Raw genomic sequence first — 24,643 nt, 5'->3', positions numbered from 1 at the left:
TTTTAAGCATGACATGTATATTTCTCGAAAATTCAATATTTGTGACTCATATTTTTTACATACCTGAATTTAAATTTAGTATAATTAATGAATTAAAATTGTTCTTGTTGATAGACAACATATACAAAACTAACATTATAGACTACATTCACTTGAGATTATTGGTATGATGTCCACATGATTTATTTTCTTTGTGGTGTTTGTGTTGTTGAGATATGAATAATTTAAAAATTTTATTTATTTTAAATTTTTATTCAAACCGAAGATTAAATAATTTTAGGATTTATATTTATTTATAATTTTAAATATTTTAAGAATTTTATATATATCAGATTTTTAATTAATAAGACATTAAATAATTCCAAATTTATATTTATTTTAGATTTTGAATATTTAATAAGTTTTATATATTTCTTGTTTTTATTTAAATGGGTTATTATATATTATTTCTAACAATATGTTATGACAATTTTATATAATTTATATCTTTTCCAAAATTAATTCTTAAATTGAAAATAATATTTTAATTAAAAAAAATTATAATCCACAAATAAATATTTTTTTTTAATTTTTAAATAACTTTCATAAACTTTATTACATTTACAATATATTTTTTAAATTTATTTACCCTAATACAAATATTTCTAATTTTTTTTAATTTTTTTCTTCAAATCATCTCAAGTTTATATAATCAAATTAAATATATAGTCCAAACAAATCATTACAGCTTTCCAATTTATCTGCTAACCCAACTGTTACTTTCCTACACTGCTATGCTTTTAATCAAAAAGTTGAATTTGGGCAAAAATTCCACCCACATAGAATAGTTATGCATTAAAATTATGCAAAATTTCAATTTTAGAATTGAAGATTGAACAAAGCTTATCATCATCTTATTTTTTTTTTCACTTTACAAGTCTATTTAATAATAAAATGTTGTTTAATTAATATATATATATATAAATAATATTTTAAAATAAAATAATAAAATACATGTCAATGAATATGTATCAACCTATCATTACAGTTCAAAATTGCAAACAAAAGGTGGTGATTGATTGGACAAGTCTCATAAATATGAATAGCCAACACCTAATATAAAATAGTACAAGGACACTCAAAAGGAATCAGATAGATATTTTTAAAATGGAATCATTTTTTAAAAAAAATTCCTATATAGAAAAGGAGAAACTGAAAAATAAAAAGTAACAAGTGACGTTATTTATATTAACGAATAAAAAAAATAACATAAAGTAAAAAAATTATGAATTAATTAACATGATATAAATTTTTTTTTGTCAACTAATATAATTAAAAAATATTATAGATCATTTTATTAAAAGTGTCATATGATTACATATTAAAAAATATTTAAATATCTATTTCCTGCTATAAACAAACTATTCAATTATAAGTCAAATATTAGTTTTGCAGAATAATGTTTAATTATTTGATATATAATTTTAATGTAATTTTTTTTTTTAAATATCAATTAAAGTTGGATTTGGTTGAGGGTTAGGGTTAGGGGTTTTGGCATTGATAGGGTTAGTGGTTATGTTAGGCTTAGGGTTTGATTTAAGGTTATGTTCAAAGTTAGAGATTATGGGTAGGGTTTGTGTTTAGGGTTAAGGTTTGGTTGATGGTTAGAGTGATGGTTTGGGTTATGGTTAAGATTTGGATTAGGTTTTGTGTTAGGTGTATGGTTTGTGTTTAAGGTTAGGGTTAGGGTTAGGGTTAAATTAGGAGTTGGATTATGTTTATGATTAGGGTTATGACTAGGGTTAGAATTATGAGTATTGTTTGGGTTTTAATTAGGGTTATTGGTTAGTGTTAGCATTTGGGGTGAGGCTTTTGTGGTGGTTAGGGTTTGGATGATTGGTAGGGATTGGATTAGGGTTATGGGTATAAGTTGGGTTTTGGTGAGGGTCTTATGTGTTATGATTAGTGTTCACAATTACAGATTTGGGTATTTGGGTACAAGTAAAAAAATTAAATTAACAAACAACATTATTATAATTAATTATAGAACACTATTAAATCATATATTACAAATAATGTAAAAGCATAACTCAATTTAACTACATAAACATATTCTTTGAGTACACAAAAAAATTATTTCCCACATCTTTCAACATAATTTTTTTTTATTCACACAAATAATTTTCTCTATATCTAACCAATGAAAATAGGAACTTAATACATTTTACTAAAACAAAATTACATTTCAAATTACTTCACCATCACAGCACATTAGAACATAAAAAAAAAAACAAATATTCATGTCAATTTCATTCCATAAAAAATAAATGCTTACACACACTATAAGGGTATCAAACTTCTAATATAATGATTTTGTAAGATCTTAAACTTGTATTCACACTAACCACCACACTAGCACCATAAATCCATCATGTTTGGACTAAATAAGAGGAGGACAACCAACTATACAAAACAGAATCACCTACACAAAGAAAAGAACACCACTTCATGCAAACAAAACCACATAATCCAAAATGCATTTACGAAATAATACTGTGAACTTTGAAAACATCAAATCTTACAACAAATGAACCGACTCAAATGGATGAAAAGTGAAATCATGCAAGATAATCAATTACGTGGAGAGGATAATTGATTATCCACTTAAAAATGTAGAAAATCGATTATCTATCTCTACAAAGGCACGAGAACATCCATTATGTGAGTGAAAAAAATATCAACATTGATTATGGACACCTGAAAATTGATGTTTACTTAAAAATACCTCATAATCGATGTTGTAAGTATTCAAAGACAATGAACCATTGATTATTAACTAAAAATATCAGCAGGGTCATTCGAGCATAATTCAATCATATTTAAATAGATACTATGTTTACATATAAATCTTTAGGTCAATTTTATTTAGGATTAGGAATAGGTGTAATCGAACATGTTTTTCACATATCTCTCATTCTTTAGGATCCTATTCAATTAATTTCTTTGGACTCCTATTGAATCAAGAAATATGTTGAATTAGTCCATTTTTATAGAATATCTATTTATATGAATAGATAGATAGATAAGATATCCTTTAGATAATTCAAATCGAATCAATTAGATATACAACTCAGGTCTGTATGACATGACCAATCAATAAAAAGACTATAACACTTTATCTTTATCATATATTCCATGCATTGAACTAAATAGGCATTATATTCACGGAATACGATTTCCTTGACACAAAAATTTTGTCCAAAAAATGATCCATCAATATATGTTCTTATCCTAATGATCCAACACCAAACCACCTAGGAATACACACCAAAACATTATGAAAGCTCAAATTGAACAACCCTAAAGCTTCACCACAACAACACACAATGCCTCATAGCTCACAAGAATCAAGCTTATACTTGCCATGTATATCTATTGATGAATATTTAAGAACTCACCAACAATCTGGTCACTCAAATTCAAACTGATCAAAGAATCACGTGTCCAAAAATCAAAGTTGTTTATGATTACTGTGATGGGTCAAAAATCAACAAATCTCTGCATGCAACATGAACAAATGAAGATTCCCTGCATCAAATTAAGACATTAGGAATAATGCAGTGACTTTTCCATACTTTCTCTGCAGTGGAATGAGAAAGACAAAAGTCACAAACACCATTATTCTATATTTATTAATCAACAACATTAAATAAACACAAATACGTAATTCACCCATCTTTCCATCTACATTAATAGTTATGGATCAAAATTATGAAAAAAAAAGAGTATGATTTTAGAATTGAAAATTTGCAAAGAAAGGTGGTGATTGATTGAAAAGTATGAAAAGTTTTGAGTGTGTTGGAATTGAAGAATGAAAGCTTTCTTAGATTTGATTTGATAAAATGGAAGAAGATTAATAGGAGTGTAAATGATGGTGATAGGGTTCAGAAGTCTTGAAGGGTCACAACATGGTACTACACTTTCATCTTTTTTTTTTCAAAGTTGCTATCACAAGATTTCTATCATTTTGACACTGTCATTAATATGAATAGCTAACCCCTACTATACAATAGGACAAGGACACTGAAAAGGAATCAGATAAATAAATATTTTTAAAATGGATTTATTTTGAAAAAAAAAATATTTAAAAAAAGTGAGAAAGTAAAAAACAAAACATAAAATAGTATATACATAGATATACCTAAATACGAAAAATTGATTACACTTATATAATCATTGTTAAAATAGTAAAAATAACGTTTATACAACATTTATGCATCACTATAATAATAATAATAATATTAATTATATGATTTATGAATTACTATAATAATAATAATAATAATTATAATAATAAAAATTGTCGGAAAAAAAACATATCTACCAAATAATGTCCTTTATAAGTCATTAAAGATTAGGTATTTTAAGTATTATCGTAAAAGTAAATAAAATTAATATACATATAGTAACATGTGAAATATGTTAAAGTGTATATCACATTTTCATTATTCTTTTCATGAATTAGACATAATTGCAAAATCTTAACACAAATTAATCGCACACAATTTTTAATAAAAATATTGAATCTTAATTCATAGATTAACTTTGTCTCTTATATTCAACCACGGAATACTTAATGAAAGACAATTTTTTTTAGCCAATAATATAAAATAAAAAGATAAAAGAATAAAAATAACATTGGATTCCTTAAACATGAGACTGAAGTAATTTGTATTACACAGGAAAAAAAATTTAAAAAAAAATGATGTTATCAGAAAAGGTGAAAATGGTGCATGTGCATGTGCAGCTACTGCATTCTACTTGAAAGTACTATCATACTCAAACTAGAAAAGATTTTATTAACATCCAATAATATGCATATATTTAATAAACAACTATAATAATATAATATTTTTAATTAAAAATAAATTAAATACAATTAAAATATTAATTTATTAAATATATTATCATCACCTCAAATTATAATCCACACAAAATTTAAAATAATGGAATAAACTAGTTCATTTATTCTTTAAATGAACAATTTTGTTCCAAGGGTTAAATTATTTTTCTAAATACTTATCACAGTTTAAAATTTCAACTCCAAATCAAATAAAACAATATATGGTGATGTGGCTAATAATGATTAATTAATATTTTATAGGAAAATTTTAAATGATAAATTTGATTTCAATAATTTATTATAAAATATTAATTTTAGTTGGTAAGGCAAAAATTCCGTCAATAAAATAAATTATTCATAAAAAATATAAAAACCATCAATAATTAATAATATTTTATTTATTATTATAATATTTTTAAATTATTACTTATTATATATTATTAATAAAATTATTATTATTATAAATATTGTTATTATTACTGTTAATATTATTAATAATAATAATATTATTATTGAATCTTATTATTATTATTATATTCATATTATTATTATTAATTTTGAATATTACTTTTACTAAAATCATTATTACTATTAATATTATTATTATATTATTATCAATTTATTAAATTAATATTTTTTAATATATATTATGTTCTAGATTAAATGAACAAGATTGGAGACTGAAGTTGTTAATTTTCTCTATCATCCGACAGTAAATAAATTAAGGCAGAGAAAACAAAAAGTGAGTATTATTTTTTGGATTGTAAAGAGAGTAGAACGTGATTAGAATCAAAGGAGGGATGTACATTCCCTTGATAAGGATGTACACTTTCCAAATGTAGTAATGGTCTTCATCTTCTTCTTCTCCATAAGTGCTACTTTCTTTAATGTCTTAAAAGGAGACAAAGTCATCATATTTTATAATCCCAATTGTGCTTCCAATGCAAAACACATAAATATATTGTCAGTCAAATTGTAGGAGATTTGAATAATTTGGGAAGAAAGGCAGAGATGATAGATCTGGTTAGCATGAGCTCTGGTTAATCATATATCTACTCATTTGCTTAGAAACCAATTAAATTAAAATGCTACATTCTATCCATCACTAACATCATCCCTGTACAAGCTTTTTAACTTACATTATATACAATGACTACAGAAAATCTAATAAATCCGAGCTACTTGCTTAGAAGAAGGTGGTGACCAAATGCCTTTGCCAAAGACCCTAACATCACAAAATTACAGAATAGTTCCACAAGTGTTCAAGATTAAGCACTTGCTGAACTCCTATACTCTATCTTCGTCACCACACCTCAAATGCTATGCACTAGCCAAAAAAAAGTCAGACAAGAGCAGGAAAATATAACAGCTATTACATTATCTTCAATACCTCCACAAAATGTGCACTTTCATAGTTCCAAGAAATTTGGTGATGTTGAAACCTTCAGAAAACCATGGTTATGTCTGCAAAACCAATGTTGACAAGAATAAGATCATACTTAGGATAGGTAGGGGTTGCAAGACCATAAAAAGTAGAAGACAACAACAAAAAAAACAGGGGTAAACATATAAATAACAACATCAAAGCAACACATAATAATAAGTCAAATAATAACCACCAGCCCCAGCCCCACTATCACCTAGCCCAGAAGAAGCCATTTTTCAGTAATTAAAAAGCTAACCAAAAACAATAGACCAGCATCAGAAATGGGGAAAATGTGAGAAGACATGGAGGAAATTGACAGGCAGCAAAAAAACGGGTCAGAGGGCTGGGGAAGGAAAGTTCAAGATAGCAAGGAAGATGTGCAAGAGAACAGTCAGAATAAATGCTGGGACCTGCAAAAGGATTGGGCACAGATGTGAAGGGATTCACCACGAGATGGACTGTTTTGGAACTAAGTATTTGGACCAAAAAATTAAATACTCCAACGAAACATTCCAATACTACTTGATTTGGAACTTATAAAAAAATATAAAAAGGTCTTCTATATAATATGAATAACTAACCGTTGTTGTTGTTGTTATCAATAAAATGCTATGGTGGTGCAGAGCAATCATAAATTGAGATTTGCCTCCCTTTTTTACAAATTTTAAAAGGCCCCCTAATCCGTTGTTGGAAAGCCACCTTAAAAGAAACCACTCTTGGCCTGTTGCTGGTTCTATGACTGAAGGGAGTGTGTTTAGTGCCACATTTACAAGGGTTTGACTTATATAATTTATAAAGCTTACAAGACTTGGATAATCTTCACCCTAAAGTCGGTTTTTAGGTTTAAGTTAGGTTCTAAGTCCAAATTTTAGAATAGTACTAGAGTCTATCTTACATATAATGTTGGGTCACCTACATTTGTCATGCTCCAAGTAGCCCTGGGTGTTGGAAATTCCCCTTAATTGCAGTCACCACTAGCCTGCTTTATTTGGGATTTCTTTGAACTTCCTTAATTGCAAGCTAATAAGCTTTCATTTCATAATATACTAACAATTGTTTTCATCATGTTGACATATTTGATTAGATGTCACTCTTAAATAAAAAACATGGCCTGTGTGTGAAGGAGAAAGCATGAGAAACTAATTGTGTGTGAACTATTAAAAACATGGCCTGTTGCAGCCTATTGTGAGCATTTCCCTTGTTGTGTTGTAGATTTTCCTATGACTTTAGAAAGTAGTACAGTTGCAGTGTATGTAATGAAACGTTGTAATTTTGCTAAATCTGATCATTTTGGAGAAAAAAAAAAACAAAATAAGAATTTGTTGCTGAGAACGGAACACTAATTGATCAAACAATCTCCAAAAAATCCATTTCATAAATATTGCATGAGAATGTCAATCCCATCCTTTTATCACACTGACATCAACCCAAACAAACAGTTACACTCACCAGTCAACAGACACTAATGACCTAGCAATCCTCTTTGTTTATGGTGAAACACTCTATAAACAATTAATTTTGTATCATTAAATTGGATACTAAATTATTAGGATGGGGAGGCTTGGGTTTTTGACAATTGAAGTCACAAGGTAGCAGGGAATAAAGGATAAAATTATGCCATAGATAAGCAAATAGTGGACTGTTGCAACAAAACATACACAACATCTTCCCAATATCAATTCTATGGAAGCTTTAGACTTATGTGAATGAAGAACAGAACCACAAGAAAAAGTTTAAACCACCCTCAAAGAATATTTATGACGTCTTAAATAGTTAACATATAATATCCCTATCCACTATTCAGTTCCTGACACCTATTTTAGTTTATGTAACTACTAGCATGTATGATATCCCCTATAGTAAAGGAAATAACAACAGAAAATTCAAGCTGGTTCAATTCATATTTGCCCCTTCCCTGAAAAAGAACTTGATGTAGAAATAAGATTAGTTTTCCCTGATCAAATAAACTTCAGCACCACAAGAATCAATCCCTCCATGTTTGCAAATTAAACTGCAATAAAATATTCAAAACACAGGAAGTCAATCATCAACCTCGCTACAACATTTTTTCATCATCCAAAGTACACCTAGACATGTGAAATATCACAACACCTTTATGTCCATCCATGACTCACCATCATACGGCACAGAGTTTGCATTGGAGACAGAACAAAGTACCAGAGAGAAAAGTAAGATGCAACCAAAGGAAGATAATCGTGAACACAATAAAGTTGAATGATAGAACTAGGCTTTACCTCAGATAACCATGCGCAAAACTGGCTTCAACATATTAGAAGTGCATTAACCTTTTCAAACCATTCAGTTACATATAGAGAGCTTCCCTGTCCACTCATCAGCTACACCATAATCAAGGCTGAGCTCTCTCATGGGAGGGATATTCTCCATTGCAAATAGCATAAGATGTGGGAACATCAAATTGTTGTGATCATACAGAACAAACTGAACGAAAACATTTGGAGTTGAACTGTGGCTCATATAGCAAGCAACATTCCTCATTGTTGACACATCCAGAGAAAAATCTAGAGGAGGAATAGATGGATATGATGGACGCACATATTTAGGGTCTACTTGAGACAAATCCCCCCATTCCGCCCATCTTTCTGAAAACCGATTAGGATATATTGAAGAGTCACCATTCATTGCGAAGAGTTGCGCCTGCTCCCTAGTCAGAACAACCCCTGCAAACTCGCAGATAAAAGTACCGGCTTGAATAAGGTCCAAGGACCTAACCCCCCAAGCTGTCTGCAGAGACCTAAACACTTCCAACCTATATTTCAACCCCTTCTGCGTAAGACGATTCCGACAATGAGGAGGACAAGAACAAAAAGGGCCACACTCAAAAATCAAAGGCTTCCCTTTCACAAGATGCCCCTGAAGAGTATAAGGAAAATCACCCCCATTTTTCATAGCACAAAAGCATCCATCCCCACAACCATCCACACAGTTACAACCAGTAGCTTGGCCACTCTGATGAAACACAAACTGTGGAAAACTAGTCCTGGGAAGATACTCATAGTTAAGAGGATCCCGATAATCATCTATGTCGTTAAAAAGCCGAACAGCAACCTTCTCCTTCTTGTTGGACATATCAGCAGAAAGACAATGCAGAGTGTTAGAATCCACCTCACTCCTCCTAATAGTCCTAGCTTCCTTCAAAATAGCACTTCCCATCTTAGGCTGCCCCTCAATCCTCCAAAGCTTAAACTTGTAAACTCCAAAACCAGACCTCCCCACATCAAACCAGTGATCAACAATCTTATACACTCCATCATACACATACACCTTACCAGAAGCAGAAGCACTCCCCTCATACCTCATCCCACGAATAACCCTCACCTCAACACCATAATGCATACTCCTCTCCAATGCAAGGTTGCCTGACTCCAACTTCTGATCAGCAATCTGCCTAGACGAATTCTTCTCCTGCCCTCCCTGCCCAGTGTAGATTATAACCTCACCATTATCCAAATCATCCTCATAACCCCCAGAAACAATCACACTGGTGGCTATAGGCTCCCCGCAGGAGCTCATACTTCCAGGAAGATAATCAATGCCAGCCTGTATCTGACCGTGCAACCCAAACACACACAACTCCATCCTGAAAAGGAACACGTCCCCGACCACAATCCCAGGAATGGCGCCAACTATTCGCTGCTGGCGGTGCAGCCACAGTCCACGCTCCCGCATCAGTCCAGCAGCTCGCAGGTCCCCGCGGAGACGTCGCGTCCTGCCCTCCACCGCTGTCCCCTCCTCCTCCTTCACCGCAGCCGCCTTCGTCGCCACCAAGGCCGCCACCCGCTTCTCCTCCTCCACAGCGGTATACACGCGCAGCGAGTCGTACACCAAGCGCGTGCGCCTCACCGTCTCCCGCAGCTGCGCATCCTCCCTAACCGACAGACCCATCACCCGCACCAGCTCCTTCTGCCGGCTCTGCTTCCGCCTCGGCGCCAACCTCACCGTGAGGTCCGCGACGGGGACGATCGCGCGCGAGGCGTCACTCTCGGCGGCGGTGGACGAATTCGGGTCTTCCTGGAACACCGAATCGACATCCACAGAAGGAAGCAGGTGGGAGCATGCAGCAGGCTGAGGTCCGAAGGAGTCGGGGGGAATGACGGCATTGGTGCCTCCGAATGCAAGGTGGAACAACTCGGTGACTCGGTTGAACTCAGTGAGTAGGTCAAGTTCGTCTCCGATATCGTCGTGGTCTAAGGCGGACCAGAAGGGTTCGGATTTGGGAACTAAGAGTGGTGGCGGTTGCGGCGGCGGTTGCGGTTGTTGGAAGGCATTGTGGTTAGGTGAAGTGTGGAGAGAGAGAGAAGAATCCATTAAGAAGAATTAATGGAAGTGCAGTTGAAGTGTTTGTGTTTAGGCGTATAAAGAGAAACTCGAAACGACATTGGAAATGGAAACGACATTTGGAACATCTATTTCTCTCCAGACACCTCTTTCTTTCTAGTGCTTCTTTTTTTCACACTTTTTCATTCAACCTTCTTCCTCTTATCCGTTTCTATAAACGCAAATCTATATTTATATTTATATATTACTACTTTTACGTGTTAAGAATAAAAGAATGAAAAACTTTTTATACTTTAAGTATAATTAATTATATAAAAAATATTAATTAATATGTGAGAAGAGTGTAATAATTTATATATATTAGAATTGATTATGCGTATAAAGTGGAGATTCACTTACTTTCGTAATGAATGAAATTAATTAATCTCAATTCCAAACTTTAATTTTATTTTATATTGACAACATAGATTATTGGGTCACGGGTCTACAAAATAGTGTCACTTCTCTTCTTTTTATAAAAATTATATCTATAAATAACTCCTACATTCTCTTTCATCCTTATTATTATCGGAAACACAAATGTTTTTTTTAAGAGTGTTTATATAGATATATAGTTTTATTATTATTATTTATATATAATATTAAAATTTAAATAAAAGATATTATTATTCACACATTTATATTATCGGTATAAATTTGTAATTTATTTTAATAGATATAAATAATAAACACATAAATAAAAAAGTTATTGAAATTTTTTGTTTTTGTTATTAAAAAAAGTGACTCATGACCAATTTCTTTCTCTTTTGATATTTGCTTTTACAAATTTTGTAATTATTTTGTTTTCATACATGATTTTGGTTTGAAATTCAGCATCCATGAAATTTTGGCTTGTGAAAATGGTGTTGGAATATGCTCTGAATTGTAATATTTAAAAATATTAATCTTTTTAAACAACTTAATAAACTTAATAGCATTCCTAATTACATAATTAAGAGTAGTTAATGAATAATTATTTACATTAAATAAATATTTAATCCCAACCAGTTTTTTTTCATCTACTTTTGCCAATTTCTCTTTTCTTCACATACAGAAGAACCTCTTAGAATTTGATGGTAGTGAAACTATAATTTTCTAAAAATCATTCAATAATTATTTCAAATTATTCATTTCTTTCGTCTTGATTTTAAAAACAAAACAAAACGATCTTCAAAATAAAATTTTCTATTATCCTATCATTTTAAAAATTAGTAATAACTAAATATCTAAAATAAAATAAATGAAAAAGAACTAAAATGTTTATAACTTAAATGTTTATATACATATTATAATGTTTATAACTTTTTTATTAATATATATATATATATTATAATAAATAATAACTAAAATAAAATAACTGAAATTTTGTTATTTTGAAAAATACTTTAATTTGTTATCTTGAATATAATTTGTTTAAAACTTCTTTGTTATATTAAATTATTTTTTATTTTATCATATCAATCAAATTAATTATACATTTTCAATTATTTTTTATATATTTATTTTTCTTTAATTTATATTCATTTTCAAATTTGTTCATTTTTCTACTCTGCTACCCACCATTATTAGAATAGAAACAAAACCTCAAGGAGAATTTCACAACCATAAAAAAAAAATTTAATGTACTTTGCATTTTATAGTACATGCCATGCTCAATTTAATTATTTTAATTTGTTACTTTATGAAGTGACTGATTCAATTAATGGCGTAAACAAAATCTGATTTTTTTTCCTAGAATAAACTCAAATAAAAAATAATTACTTAAACAACACTGAAAATTTATTTACTGAATAAACCCAATCATTGTATTATCATAGAGATTGTTGTTTAAGCAGACGATTTCGAAACTATAAAATTTATAAATTCGGAGAATTTTTCAATTAGAAATCGGCTTTTGGTGAGTACATTTTCATATAGAGGTTTCAGTTTTTTATATTTTATATATTTAATTAATTATCAATTAACTATATTTAATTAATAAACTATTTATAATATAATAATGTGTAAAAATACTAATAAGAATTAGATATAATATATATTTTCATAATATGCATAATAATGGTCCATTACTAAAAACACATAGGCAAACATAATTTGTGGATTCACGTACAAGTATACAAAATATGAAATGTGATTGTAACAACACAGTGAGAAATATGCCATATCACTGCACTTATTTAGCTCTCTAATCTGCTTAACACTGCATATTCAATATTATTATCTTCTTTCATTTCAGGGAAGAGTGTACTCTGTAAAGACAAAATAAACAAGGTTAATTAATCACATTAGAGATTTGTTCAAATGAAGAAGCACGCAACATGAAATATTACCATCTCTATGCTTATTTATGCCAAGTTGGCCACTAGTAGACTTCTATTTTTTTCATTTTTTTTTTAAAGTAAGATTTTAAATTTAATTCAACTTCATAAAATAAAATAGTATCTATTAAGAAAGAGTGGACTTTAAGCCTAACTCAACCCCATAAAACCGGCACATAGGGTTTAGGTCTGCACCCATTTATATATTATGAAATGTCCTTATCTCTAGTCGATGTGGGATCTCCAACAGTATCAGTTTATAATGTGAAAAAAAAAATCAGTTAGTGAAAAAATCAGTTTATAAAGAAAGGTTACGAGTTTAACAATTATTGCATGAAAATATAACTATTGTATGAAAATATATATTATGGATAGTCCGATAATATATCATGTTAAAAAATAACTCTTTATCCGTTATTGCATGAAAATATAACTATTGCATGAAAATATATATTATAAATAGTTCGATTGCATGAAAATATAACTATTGCATGAAAATATATATTATGGATAGTTCGATAATATATCATGTTAAAAAATAACTCTTTATCCGATAACGGATGATGATAACGGATAATAACACATGATATCATGTTAAGAAATATCATGTTAAAGAAGGGAATTTCAAACTTAAGAATGAAATAAAATAATGATGAGATCTTCGGTACCCTCTCTAAAGAACTTCTATTTTTGCCAAATTTAAGTTATTATAGTCTCCTATACAAAACATGAATGCATGGTAAATGTGAATCTGACAAGAATGAAGGTGAATTAGGAAGTGGTTACTTACTTCCACATTTCTTCCCTGCAGGACGGTTGTTGATGTTGCATCTCTTTGGAATGGTGATAGCAGTGGCAACATTGATCTTGGCTTGCTTGGCCAGAGGAGACAACAGAACAGCACAGAGACATTTTGGAGTAGTTCTCAGCAAAGCACCAACTCTGCTACAACAAGCCAGAGGAACCTTTGCCTTCACATTGCTAACAGCACTCAAACAAGGGCTGAGACTAGCAGCTGCAGACCCTATAGGGGTCTTTCCACACTCACCAGCACCCTCAGCCACCAAAACCAACACAAAAATCATCACTGCCACAAGGAAAATGACCCTATCTCTACCCTTCAAGCCCCTCATCTTTCCTTCAAAATCTGCTTTTTCACTGATCCCTCACTTGTTATAGTACTCTGAATTCCATGGACCAACATCACCTTCTTTATATACAATTTTTGGAGGGAAAAAGGAGTGCACATTAACACTAGTGGGGTGGTTGTGGCCTTGGGATATTCAACAACTCATAATCACCTCCCTGCTACACAAGAACAGTGCTTATTTTATTTATGGCTTCTTATGAGTGATCTTAGAGAGTGTGCCATGGCACAGTAAATTGGTAGGTGAGTGTGAACATTGAAAAAACTTTGATGCTCCACTATGTGCATGATTCACACATAATCAAATAACTACACCTGGCTCTTATGCTTTTTTTTTTCTTCTTTAGCAGTGTGCATAATCCATTTCAATTTTAATGTTTCAATCTTCTTAAATTTGTTGGTTTGGAATAAAGATCATTTCAATCAATTTTTATTTTATTTTAATTGATTAATTTCACTTGTGATAGGGAAATCTCATTGATTTAATAGATTAAAAATACTTAAAAAAGTTCATTATCTGGTGATTTTAATGAATTAAAATTATGCAACTAAGATACTTTTGGAAATAAACTTCAAAATGTTACAAAAACTTTGTACGAATTTTGAGACAAGTTCTAGAAAAAAAAAACATTTGTTGATATTGTGTCAGTCAAAATAACTTCAATAACATAGATTGAGCTAAAGATATTGAGATCACCTTATATAACTTTTCCATATCTTATGTCACTATTTGTTAAGGTGATCTAATTCATTATTAATCTTTGTTTTTTTAGGTGTTTAAATCTTGATTAGGAAATAAAAAATGTTCGTTATCATAAATGATTTAACAGTATAGATAAGAAATTGTTTAGGGTTCAAGAACTAGCTTTACTTATATGTTTTTTCATGCTTTGTTAGAAGGATGGCTCAAATGTTAGAAAATTACTAAACAAAAATTAATTTTAACAATAAAAAATAATTAATTATTATATTAACTAAATAAAAAATTATTATATGTATTAAAAGAATTATTAATATTTAAAATAATTTTATTATTAATAAAAAATTATAAAATAATTTTTAGAGTAATATCAATTAACTACCAAAATTTTAACCATGATTTATTTAACTAATAGAGTTAAAAAAAAATCAACAAATATTCGAGAGAGAAAAAAGAGACCTAAATGTTTTCAATTTTTATTTTCACATACCTATATGCTATCTCTTATCTTTTAAAATAACGAATATTTTGACACCTTAATTAAAGTAGTAACTGAGTTAACTTATTATATCTCTCCTTAAAGAGCATAGTAAAAACATGGATACAATCCTGAAAATTAATACCTGAAAACCCAAACTAGTTTCTAAAAAAATCATCCCTAATAATTTCTTATAACTTAGTATTATATTAATTTATCATTTATTTTATTTATCATGTATACGTAGATGTTACTATTGGTATTTCAAAATTTCAATTGTACAAAATTATAATTTATAATTATTTAATAATAATTATACATTATTGAGTTACCAGTATAATCTCTACACTCCCTATGTAATAAGCTAGTTTTTAGGGTTAAGTTGGGTTGGGAGTAATTCAAAATTCAACATTAGAAATGACATTTCCATGTTTTGATGAAAACCAAATGTTTGACTCTTAAGTGTAATGGTAAATCTACTAATAGAATGGAACCTGCCAAAACTTGATGCTGAAAATTAATTTAGCAAGTGAATCATTAATTATGTACAGAGAAAAATAATAAAATGAAGAAAGAAATTTTTATTTTTTTATGAGTAAAGAATTAATTAAATAACTAAAAACATTTGAAGTATCTTCAGTCCATATACACACACAAAAAGAGTCTAATTGGCCTCCAGATCCTACCCAAACCCACTCTAGATTACATTCTAAAAAAGAGTATTTGAGAAGCTGCGAAACTGCACAGAAGAAAACACAGATTCTATTAGTGCTATAATCCTGACCTACACCTTCCAAACCTCTAAGCTTAGCTTAGAAACATGTTTGGAGGTAAACTCCAAAGCCTAGACTAGAGATGGGTGCAGTCCACAGAAAATATAGAGTTGAAAAGTACCAACATTCTTCTTCCTTGGTTAGACCAAATCTTTCAACCTTGGGAATTTCTACATAGACATTGGAGGCTCCAGAAAACATAGCATTGAACATTCCAGCCAGCTAAAAAGGATAGCTCTGTTCTTACAACAGCAAGAAGTTGTTCTGGAGAAAGAATGTTAGTTCGTTCTGCTTGCAGGCTAGAATGGACTGACGCTATGAGCAAGTTTTAACATGCATTCAGGTACAAGGCGTCTCCTTGGAGGAGCCACTGCATCTCTGGCACGAGCCTCAGCATCACCTGCGTGGATATATCCTACTAAATCTTCAAACATGTCATCTTTTCCACCTCTCATGGGATCCTGAAATGTATAATATAATATAAGCATTTCACATGAATGGCTGCGTAGAAAAAATTTTAACATTCACCAGAATTTTCTCATAAAAATTAGCAAGCACCATTTCTTCAGAAAATACCTAAATGGTTCTGCGTGGATATTTAAAAAAGACAGGTAATAAAGTGTCTGATGATAAAAATGCATCATCAAGGTATATTATTATTATGTAAACATAGATTTATCAAAATCAATGAGAAGCAGAGTGGTCAAATACCTGTAGAAACACATCTGTATGAGTCTTCCCTTCGTACATAATTGATTCAGCCGTCACTCCAACTTTTTGAAGAGTTTCAGCAAATGTTTTACTGTATAAAATAGTATGTTAGTCATAAGTCTAGCAGCTGAAAATTCCGAATTTTTTTTTAAAGAGATGCTTCAATACGAAGATAAGAGAAAAGCTATACATTTCTTCTAGTTGCCCATTGAAGGATATACAGGATTAAAGCCTACTTTATAATCCATGCAAAAGCATTACATGCGCACATTTCAATTTAACCTATTATGAAACGAATTCTAACAGTTTACCAAATTAAGTGCCCAAGAAAATATTCTTACTAGAATATTTCTTAAGTTTCAATTAATTCCAAGTATATATGGTCACATAACAGCAGCTTTGTCGCTTATAAAAACCTTATAATGTAACTTTGTTACCATTACGCATTTCCATCTCCAGGCTCACACTTCATCGGTATTCAGTCAATAAAAAAACACACTTATCCTGTAGGTAGCAGATAGATAATACATAGCCTCCGATTAGGACGATTTTTCTTTTATTTTGGGTCTCCGTTTTGTATTGAGATCTTATTTTTATTTAAGTGTGTACTATTATTATTGACGCAGTGGGACTACTAAAACAGATATGAACTTAAGCGCCACGGCAAATTTCACAATTCACACAATCATCAATGAACCCTCGTAAACAACTAATCAGCAGCATACCACATTGAATTGTAGCAAATAATACATTATAAAGTGCAATTTTTTCCCAAAGGTTCAAAGAGATTAAACAACCACATAAATTGAGAATGCCTTTTCAATTTCTGAAAGTTTGTCAGATACTACAGAAATGCGTGTATACCCGATAATACATCACTTATAATAGTATGCCCATTTTGACAGTAATAAACTCAAAAAGAATAAAAACAAGAAAAATGGAGAAACTAATTTCAAGAGATAATTTAAGATACTCAAATAGTACGATATTGATATTGTGAGATCTCCTTATACAATTGAACTTAATCACCATGTTACATCATTTACATGTTTTTGAATTAACACTTTTTTATCGTTCTATACTGATTGTTTGCTGAAATCTCCTTTCAGGGGGACAAGGAACTGACATAGGTCATTCTATGTTATTCCTTCTACATGCTTTTCAATACCTTGAAGTTAAATTAAGCTGCTGATTGCTAACTAAATCATTCAATAATTCAACCATTACACAAAGCTTGGCACTTTAATATTGCATGAAACAATTCAGTCACTACGCTCCGCAAATAAGGTCATCTAGGCTATATCTCGGCACAACTAAATCATAACAAATTAATAGGACAACAAATATATACTCCTGTTTTCCACAGTTACAAATTTTTAGAAAGGGGGGACACAAACCTGGCATCTGATGGTATTGAATAATCCCCAGTGCCATGAAAAAGCACTACAGGAGGTAGTAGAGAATTCGCATTTCCAATGTTTGGATCTTGAATCATTACTTCTGGAGAAAACCGTTTCAGGGATTCCTCCCCTTCCATTATGCTGCAAGGTAGAGGTAGTCATTTGAAAGTCGAATACAGCGAAAAGCAGGAAATTAAATATTAACTCACTTGAAGATTAATGAAGTGTGTACCTTAGAAAGATGGACCGATAAAGACCCCTACTGTGGAAGTGCTCTACTAGGTTAAATAAATTATACCTGAATTGACGTAAGAAGGAAAGACAGCAAATAAATTATGTTAATCTGAGTGTAAAGTCAATAATCATTGGTGGGAACTGCAAGGTAATATAATAAACAATCTCAATCAAATAACATTACATTTACGACCATGAGAAACAAAACAAAACCAATGGTTGGAAGAATTAATAGACATTACACACATATCTTCTGGAGACATTTATTAAGGTCGTTATAATTTAAAAAGATTAAATCCATACATAATCAACTTGAGCTATATTATATTTGGCATGTACAACAGTGTAGCACTCCTAATATTAGTAAAACAAAACGCTTGTGTAATATATATTACAATAAAAAAAATGCATTTATAATATTTGTAGAACAAAGCACTTTTGTAACATGTCACCATTAACATTTGCATTTCTAACTTAGTAGAACTTAGTAAAATATCTCGATAAAAATTTGCATTTCCAACATGAGATTTTCACGAACTAAACAAAAACAATGGCTAAAATTGTTAGGTGAAAGCACGAGCAACTTTTATTACATTTCTAACAGACTCCCCTACTGCACGAGTCCTTTGAGCTTAAAAAAAAGGATAATGCGCAGACTCCGCTAATTCTTAAATCCAACTTCTGTTTTTATTTAGAAGAACTGAGTGACAAGGATCAAACTCTAGATTGGCAATTAGTTCCTGCTTGTCAGGAGAAAACGGAATCTTCCTATTTTGTTTTTGTAAGTGCAGACATTAGTTCCATCATTCCTATTTTAGGTATCTCTACTATCTGATATCCGTAATTTGTGTAAACTTTTAGGAGATACTGTCTCTCCTCTCACTTAAGCCTAGGTACAGCTGCTGCCCTTGTTCCCTATTTGTTCTACCATATTGTAACCAGTAAAATCAAGGAAAATACAATATTTTCTGCAAGGTAGCAAAGCGCAATATGATTACCCATCTTTGATTTCAAACACCATTTTGCACCATTCATAGCAAACAAACAGTATATTGAAGGGTACCCTGACATAACTAGCCTGATTGGTTCACCTACTCTTCCTATCATTGTCCACAAACTGAAGGGAGAAAACTTCATCCAAACCAACCAGCTCAGTGCTAATTTTTTCCAAGCAAAAGAGGAATAAATCACCAGGGATGAAAAACAAGTGAAGAAAGTTGATCCCAACAATTAAAAAAAATAAGCTTGGTGTTAAACATTATTAGATGTTTCCACATTGGGTAGAAATGTTAACCAAAATAGTCCTTACAAATGGTTAATTCTCACCCCTTGAGAAAGCATTTTGGATTGAGTTAGATGTAGTCAAATTTGAATATGATATCAGAGTTTATCCCGCATTAATGTTAAGTCACCGTAGATGTCCAATCCATGCTCCAAATGTCCAATCCTGTGTGAAAGGTGTTTGTTAAGACTTAAACAATCCTAACCACTTAAGCTATCTCTGGGGCTTGAGTTTGTCCTTGATCATTTCTGATCAACATAAAAATGAGATCGAACAGAACATCACGTACTACAGCCAGCTAAAGTGATATATACAGAACGCAGCAAAGAAGACTAATTCAAATGTGGATAACATCATAGTTATCAATCTCGGATAGAGACACACAAGTCAATAACAAACAAATTCAAGAAATTAAATAGTTGTACTGTAACCCTCCAAGTGGATGATGCTACAATTGTTTCAAGGGCGACCTATGAAGTTCAAAATAATTAAAAAACAAAAGAAAAACTTTAAGAACAAAACATAAGGATATAACAAAGGGGGTCAGCGATAGGAGATGTGAGGTAGATTTGATGGTAAAAGTGGAAGGGAGGGAAAGATAAAGGTCGTGGGTTTGAATATGCTAACAGAAAACAACATATTACCAATTAACATTTGCTAATATAATAAAACGGAGAGGAAGAGCGATAACACAGAGTGACCACACTTAGGACAAATAACGACAAAGCAAGTCCACTACCCTTTCGAGAGGTGGGTATGCCCCTGGGTGTGGGTAGTTTGTGTTAAAATAAGGTGACAGAGCCCTTGCATATGGTATGAAGCTTGCGCCATTAGCGTATAAAATGGTAGATTTCCCTTCCCGCTATACGACGCAGCTATAGCACACATATTTAACTACTAAGATTGAAAGGGAAAGGGACTAGGGACTCTCTGCAAGTACTTACCCTCCAGATAAACCAAAATAAGTCTTAATCTGGGAAAGACTCCAAGATGTACTCTCTCCTTCACCTGCCTCTTTGATTGCCTGCTCCACAATTACACATGCAGCAATATGTGCTCCAGCAGATTGTCCCATTAGGTAAATTCTATGGGAAAAAATTGGAAAAAAATCATTATTGATCTTGAGAAGCCATTACTCTTAAAGCAAGTGAACAAATTTGATGCCTTCATGAGAAAACTTTCGATTTAGGAGGATGATTATTAACCTGTTAGGATCACCTCCATATTCTGCAATATTGTTGCACACAAATGCGATGCCTTGAGAAGAATCAGCTATCATATCACTGATGGTTCCCTGGGGAAAATTTCTGCAAGAAAATAGATGTTTTATAACACTGCAATAGAAAGACAAAAGCAAGTAACACACTCAATTCTGTAGACTATTTAGACTTAGGTGAATCATGTAGCTTGAGAGAAAATTTGAATTACACATGCATTTAGTGGTTTGTGATGAGGTACAATTAAAACCACTGATTTCCTTGGATTGGTATTCTTCATTACTGCTTTCACGACCAAATTTCATTTTGATTTTGACTTTTATATTTCAACAATCCCTATGCTTTAAACTGGAAGATATCATGGCACATTAGAGATATGGAACCATTCAGGAGTCTCCAGAAAACTCAAGGGAAAGTCGGCAGTTGAAAGAGCTCACTTCAAATAATGGCTTGGTTAAACCCTATGACTTTCTAATTATATAACAATATTTTATATTTATCAATAGAATTTTCAAAACAAAAAGATAAGATTGAAAACTATCAAAGAGTTCTTATTTTATCATCAATAACAAGAAGAGACCAACAAGAGACAGAACAAATTAAAAACATGAGGACCGGGACCAAAGCATAAATTAAAACAGATAATATTTAGAAAAGATGATATAGTAGAATAGAATCCAGGAATAGAGTTTTCTTTATTACTATTTACTAGTACAGATAAATATTTGTCTCCTACCTAGAGCAGATAGATAGCTTCTACCTAGAGCAATACAGATGTGAGAGCTGGGGAAGGAAATATCACCTGTAATCAATACATGCCACAATGATATCTCTCTCTGATAGCTGTTGACCTAGAAGAGTACCCCATGCTTTGTAACTACACAAATACAGTACACACTTTAAAACTAGTAATACCAGAATTGGCAAGTGGTGAATGTGTCTGCGTTTATATACAACAACAGACACAGTCAAACACGTTAATCCCTTCCATAATGAAATTTGTAGCATCTTATTCTGATTGCACATGGTATGATAAAAGTCAAAAAAGAAAAAAAAAACTGTATAAACCTCAGGTTGAAACTACTTAATACGACATTATACAGTACTACTAAATATAGCTCACGCAGCACGTGTAGATATTAGTTTTAGCAAAATTGAAACTGACTGTCAGTTACAGTAATCAATTTGTTGACATATTCACCAAATCCCTCAAAGGATCTCCCATGTTGAATATTTTGGTGCATATTATTTATATGCTCTAGCTTGAAAGGGAGTATTCAATATAACACATGTAAATACTAGTTTTAAAACATTTGAATATGTAAAATTTTATAACAATTAGCATTGTCAGTATAAATATTCTTGTGTGATCGACATTTCCAAAACTTAATAAGTTCAACTGATTTCCTTATGCGTCTCAATAAATTGCAACCTTCTTACCACCATTAATGGTGAGCAAAAAAATAATGAACTTCTCTTTTGATAGGAGATAAAAATAAGAATTGAAGCTAATCAACAATTTCACGGAAAGGGATCATGCTCTGAATCAAAGCAACAACATTAGAAAAAAAATTATTACACCTAATTACATTAAATTGCAATTTTTGAAATGACGCACAGACATCACGTACCCAATAATCCAGGCTCCACCAGTAATAAAAGCAACAACTGGTTTTGGACCACTGCTATTTTTAGGCAAATACAAGTCAAGCCTGCAAAAGAAAATAAGCTCAAATTGTAACAATTGAAGGAATTAATAAATGTAAGGAGACGATTGAGATAAATCATACCTATTTCGCGGTTTATCTCCATAAACTATGCTTCTGCGTATCTGACTGGAGAAGAAATAGTAATATCCAACTATAAAACAGAAGGGGGCAAATGTCGAGTGATATTAATGCATTTCAAATCAGAATCTGGAAACAAATAATTAATTACAAGTAAGAAAAATGTTAAAGATCACAGAATTCAGACCTTGAATAAAGCCTGGAAAAAGAAGTAGTGCATAGCAACTAAGGGCAAGAAATCTTGATATCCATTTATAGCCTACCCTGAACAGAAATAAATGATCAGAGAGCATCCACAACTGGTATATATGAAGATAATAATCACGTAATACAAAAAAGCAGAGATGTTAGGGTTCATCTTAAAACCAACTTCCATTAATTGAAGGTTCTTAACAGACAAATAAACTGCACCCTAAGAATTGAGACAGACAATATGGGTCTTTTCAAGAAGATATATAACAAGCCTTCCTATCAATTGCATTACCAATTCAAATCAGTCATACACTATAGTGAAAAACCTCAAAAACCCACTAAGAAAACATCATTTTGTAGGTCCTGTTTGGCAGGTGAGAAATTAGGGGCAAAGAGCGGAAGGAAACAATCTGGTGTGATCAGAGAAATAAGTTGAAATAATTTTAAAAATAATGTGACCCACTGAATTAATTCTCACTTATTTCTACACATTTGTTCTCTATCTCTCCACGATCAAAACACCTGAACTGTCACTTAATTCCACACCTACTTTCACTCATTCTTCTTAATTTCATCCATGGAAATTCTAACATAACACTAGATCGGTACAGAGCCACAGGTATCTATCTCATAGCTAGACGAACTAATCCCGTGGATAAGTAAAGTATCAGTTAAGTACCCCAAGCATGTAGTTTTATCCATCCTAACATTAGTCAAAGAACCCAAACCACTTGTCACACGTGCGTCACCATTGATGTTAGAAATCAGCATTGTTTGATTGCATTGTTGAAATCTTGCACTTATACATATTCTATTTTGGGTGAATGCAGGATCTCGAAGCGAACAAAAACGATAACAATACCCGAGGTATCCGAGCAGCTTGAAGCCAAGGCGAGTCAAGAGAAAGGTCTCGGCGGCGACATCGCGGCCGAAGGAGGAGCGGATGGCGGTGTCAGAGTGGTCGGAGACGCAGGGGAAGGAGTCCTGGCTGGCGGCCCGGCGGCGGCGTTTCTGATTGAAAGAGTGGCGAGGGCGGGAGGGTTTGTTGCGCGAGGTGGTGAAGCTGGACGCCCTGGGCAAGGGCGGCTTGAGGGACATGTCTCGGAAGGAAGGGGCGGAGTGGTCGAGGAGGCTGACGGAGGGATCATTCTCGTCCTCTTTCGGTCGGATGAATGCGGCGGAAGAAGTTGAAACGGCGGAATCAAGAGAACGGTTGGATGTCGGAAAGATCTGCGATGGCATTTTGCGCTGAAGCGAATGCAGAGTGCGTGTGTGAGCGAATCTTGTTCGTTACAGAGAGGATTCAATTGGAAGATGAAGCGTGAGAGAGAGAGAGAGAGAAATAAAAGAAAGGTGGTGATTGGCTTAGATGGGAAGAATGTGGGGCCCATGTGGGACTTTGAGTTCGTCAAATAGAGAAACTCCACTTCAAATGCTTTCTTTCTTTTTTATTCAATACCACTTCAAATCTTTATTCAATAACTCTTCTTCACTTCATAAATTTTAAATCTAACAAATATGTGTTATTAATACACAAATATTTTAATAAATGCTTCAATTCTTGTAATTATTTAAACAAAAACTAAATATTAAATATATTTTTTTTTTATGTATTTAACGAACCCCTGAAATCACTCTAAAATTAACGGAATAGCCGTACATTTGTCTGCAACATTCTCTTTACCTTCTTTTCTTGTCAGATAATATTTTTAAATATATATATATATATATATATATATA

The 24,643-nt window shown here is 31.8% G+C and overlaps 3 protein-coding genes across 6 annotated transcripts; all 3 read right to left on the bottom strand.

Annotated features, from left to right (window-relative positions):
* Positions 1 to 5,957: 5,957 nt before the first annotated feature.
* Positions 5,958 to 10,837, bottom strand: LOC137808643 (histone-lysine N-methyltransferase family member SUVH9). 2 transcript variants are annotated; one of them, XM_068609864.2, is made up of 2 exons: positions 8,564 to 10,837; positions 5,958 to 6,346 (listed from the first exon to the last, which is right to left on the bottom strand). In XM_068609864.2, exon 1 carries the CDS (start codon positions 10,653 to 10,655, stop codon positions 8,628 to 8,630), a length of 2,028 nt encoding a protein of 675 aa, XP_068465965.2. In that variant the 5' UTR covers positions 10,656 to 10,837; the 3' UTR covers positions 5,958 to 6,346; positions 8,564 to 8,627. The 2 variants fall into 2 exon arrangements, with proteins under 2 accessions (XP_068465965.2, XP_068465966.2); XM_068609865.2 differs by having other exon boundaries at positions 5,958 to 8,319; positions 8,564 to 10,828.
* A 1,849-nt stretch (positions 10,838 to 12,686) lies between these two features.
* LOC137808649 (Bifunctional inhibitor/lipid-transfer protein/seed storage 2S albumin superfamily protein) lies at positions 12,687 to 14,185 on the bottom strand. Its single transcript, XM_068609872.2, has 2 exons — positions 13,773 to 14,185; positions 12,687 to 12,913 (listed from the first exon to the last, which is right to left on the bottom strand). The coding sequence occupies exons 1-2, from the start codon at positions 14,113 to 14,115 to the stop codon at positions 12,897 to 12,899; spliced, it is 360 nt and encodes a 119-aa protein (XP_068465973.1). The 5' UTR covers positions 14,116 to 14,185; the 3' UTR covers positions 12,687 to 12,896.
* A 1,683-nt stretch (positions 14,186 to 15,868) lies between these two features.
* LOC137808648 (isoprenylcysteine alpha-carbonyl methylesterase ICME) lies at positions 15,869 to 24,324 on the bottom strand. Of its 3 annotated transcripts, XR_016519357.1 has the most exons (12): positions 23,766 to 24,250; positions 22,899 to 22,975; positions 22,715 to 22,784; positions 22,556 to 22,636; positions 21,727 to 21,801; positions 20,913 to 21,014; positions 20,652 to 20,792; positions 19,752 to 19,872; positions 18,424 to 18,489; positions 18,189 to 18,332; positions 16,792 to 16,882; positions 15,869 to 16,541 (listed from the first exon to the last, which is right to left on the bottom strand). XR_016519357.1 is itself a non-coding variant. In XM_068609871.2 (11 exons), the coding sequence occupies exons 1-11, from the start codon at positions 24,143 to 24,145 to the stop codon at positions 16,380 to 16,382; spliced, it is 1,389 nt and encodes a 462-aa protein (XP_068465972.1). In that variant the 5' UTR covers positions 24,146 to 24,324; the 3' UTR covers positions 15,869 to 16,379. The 3 variants fall into 3 exon arrangements, 2 of the variants coding, with proteins under 2 accessions (XP_068465972.1, XP_090155993.1); XM_068609871.2 differs by lacking the exon at positions 19,752 to 19,872 and having other exon boundaries at positions 23,766 to 24,324; XM_090299867.1 differs by lacking the exon at positions 19,752 to 19,872 and having other exon boundaries at positions 22,899 to 22,970; positions 23,766 to 24,219.
* Between the last annotated feature and the right edge of the window lie 319 nt (positions 24,325 to 24,643).

This window comes from Phaseolus vulgaris, chromosome 3 (assembly GCF_051622355.1).
Source record: "Phaseolus vulgaris cultivar YP4 chromosome 3, ASM5162235v1, whole genome shotgun sequence".
NCBI lineage: Eukaryota > Viridiplantae > Streptophyta > Magnoliopsida > Fabales > Fabaceae > Phaseolus > Phaseolus vulgaris.
This window is presented reverse-complemented; position numbering and strand designations above follow the sequence as displayed.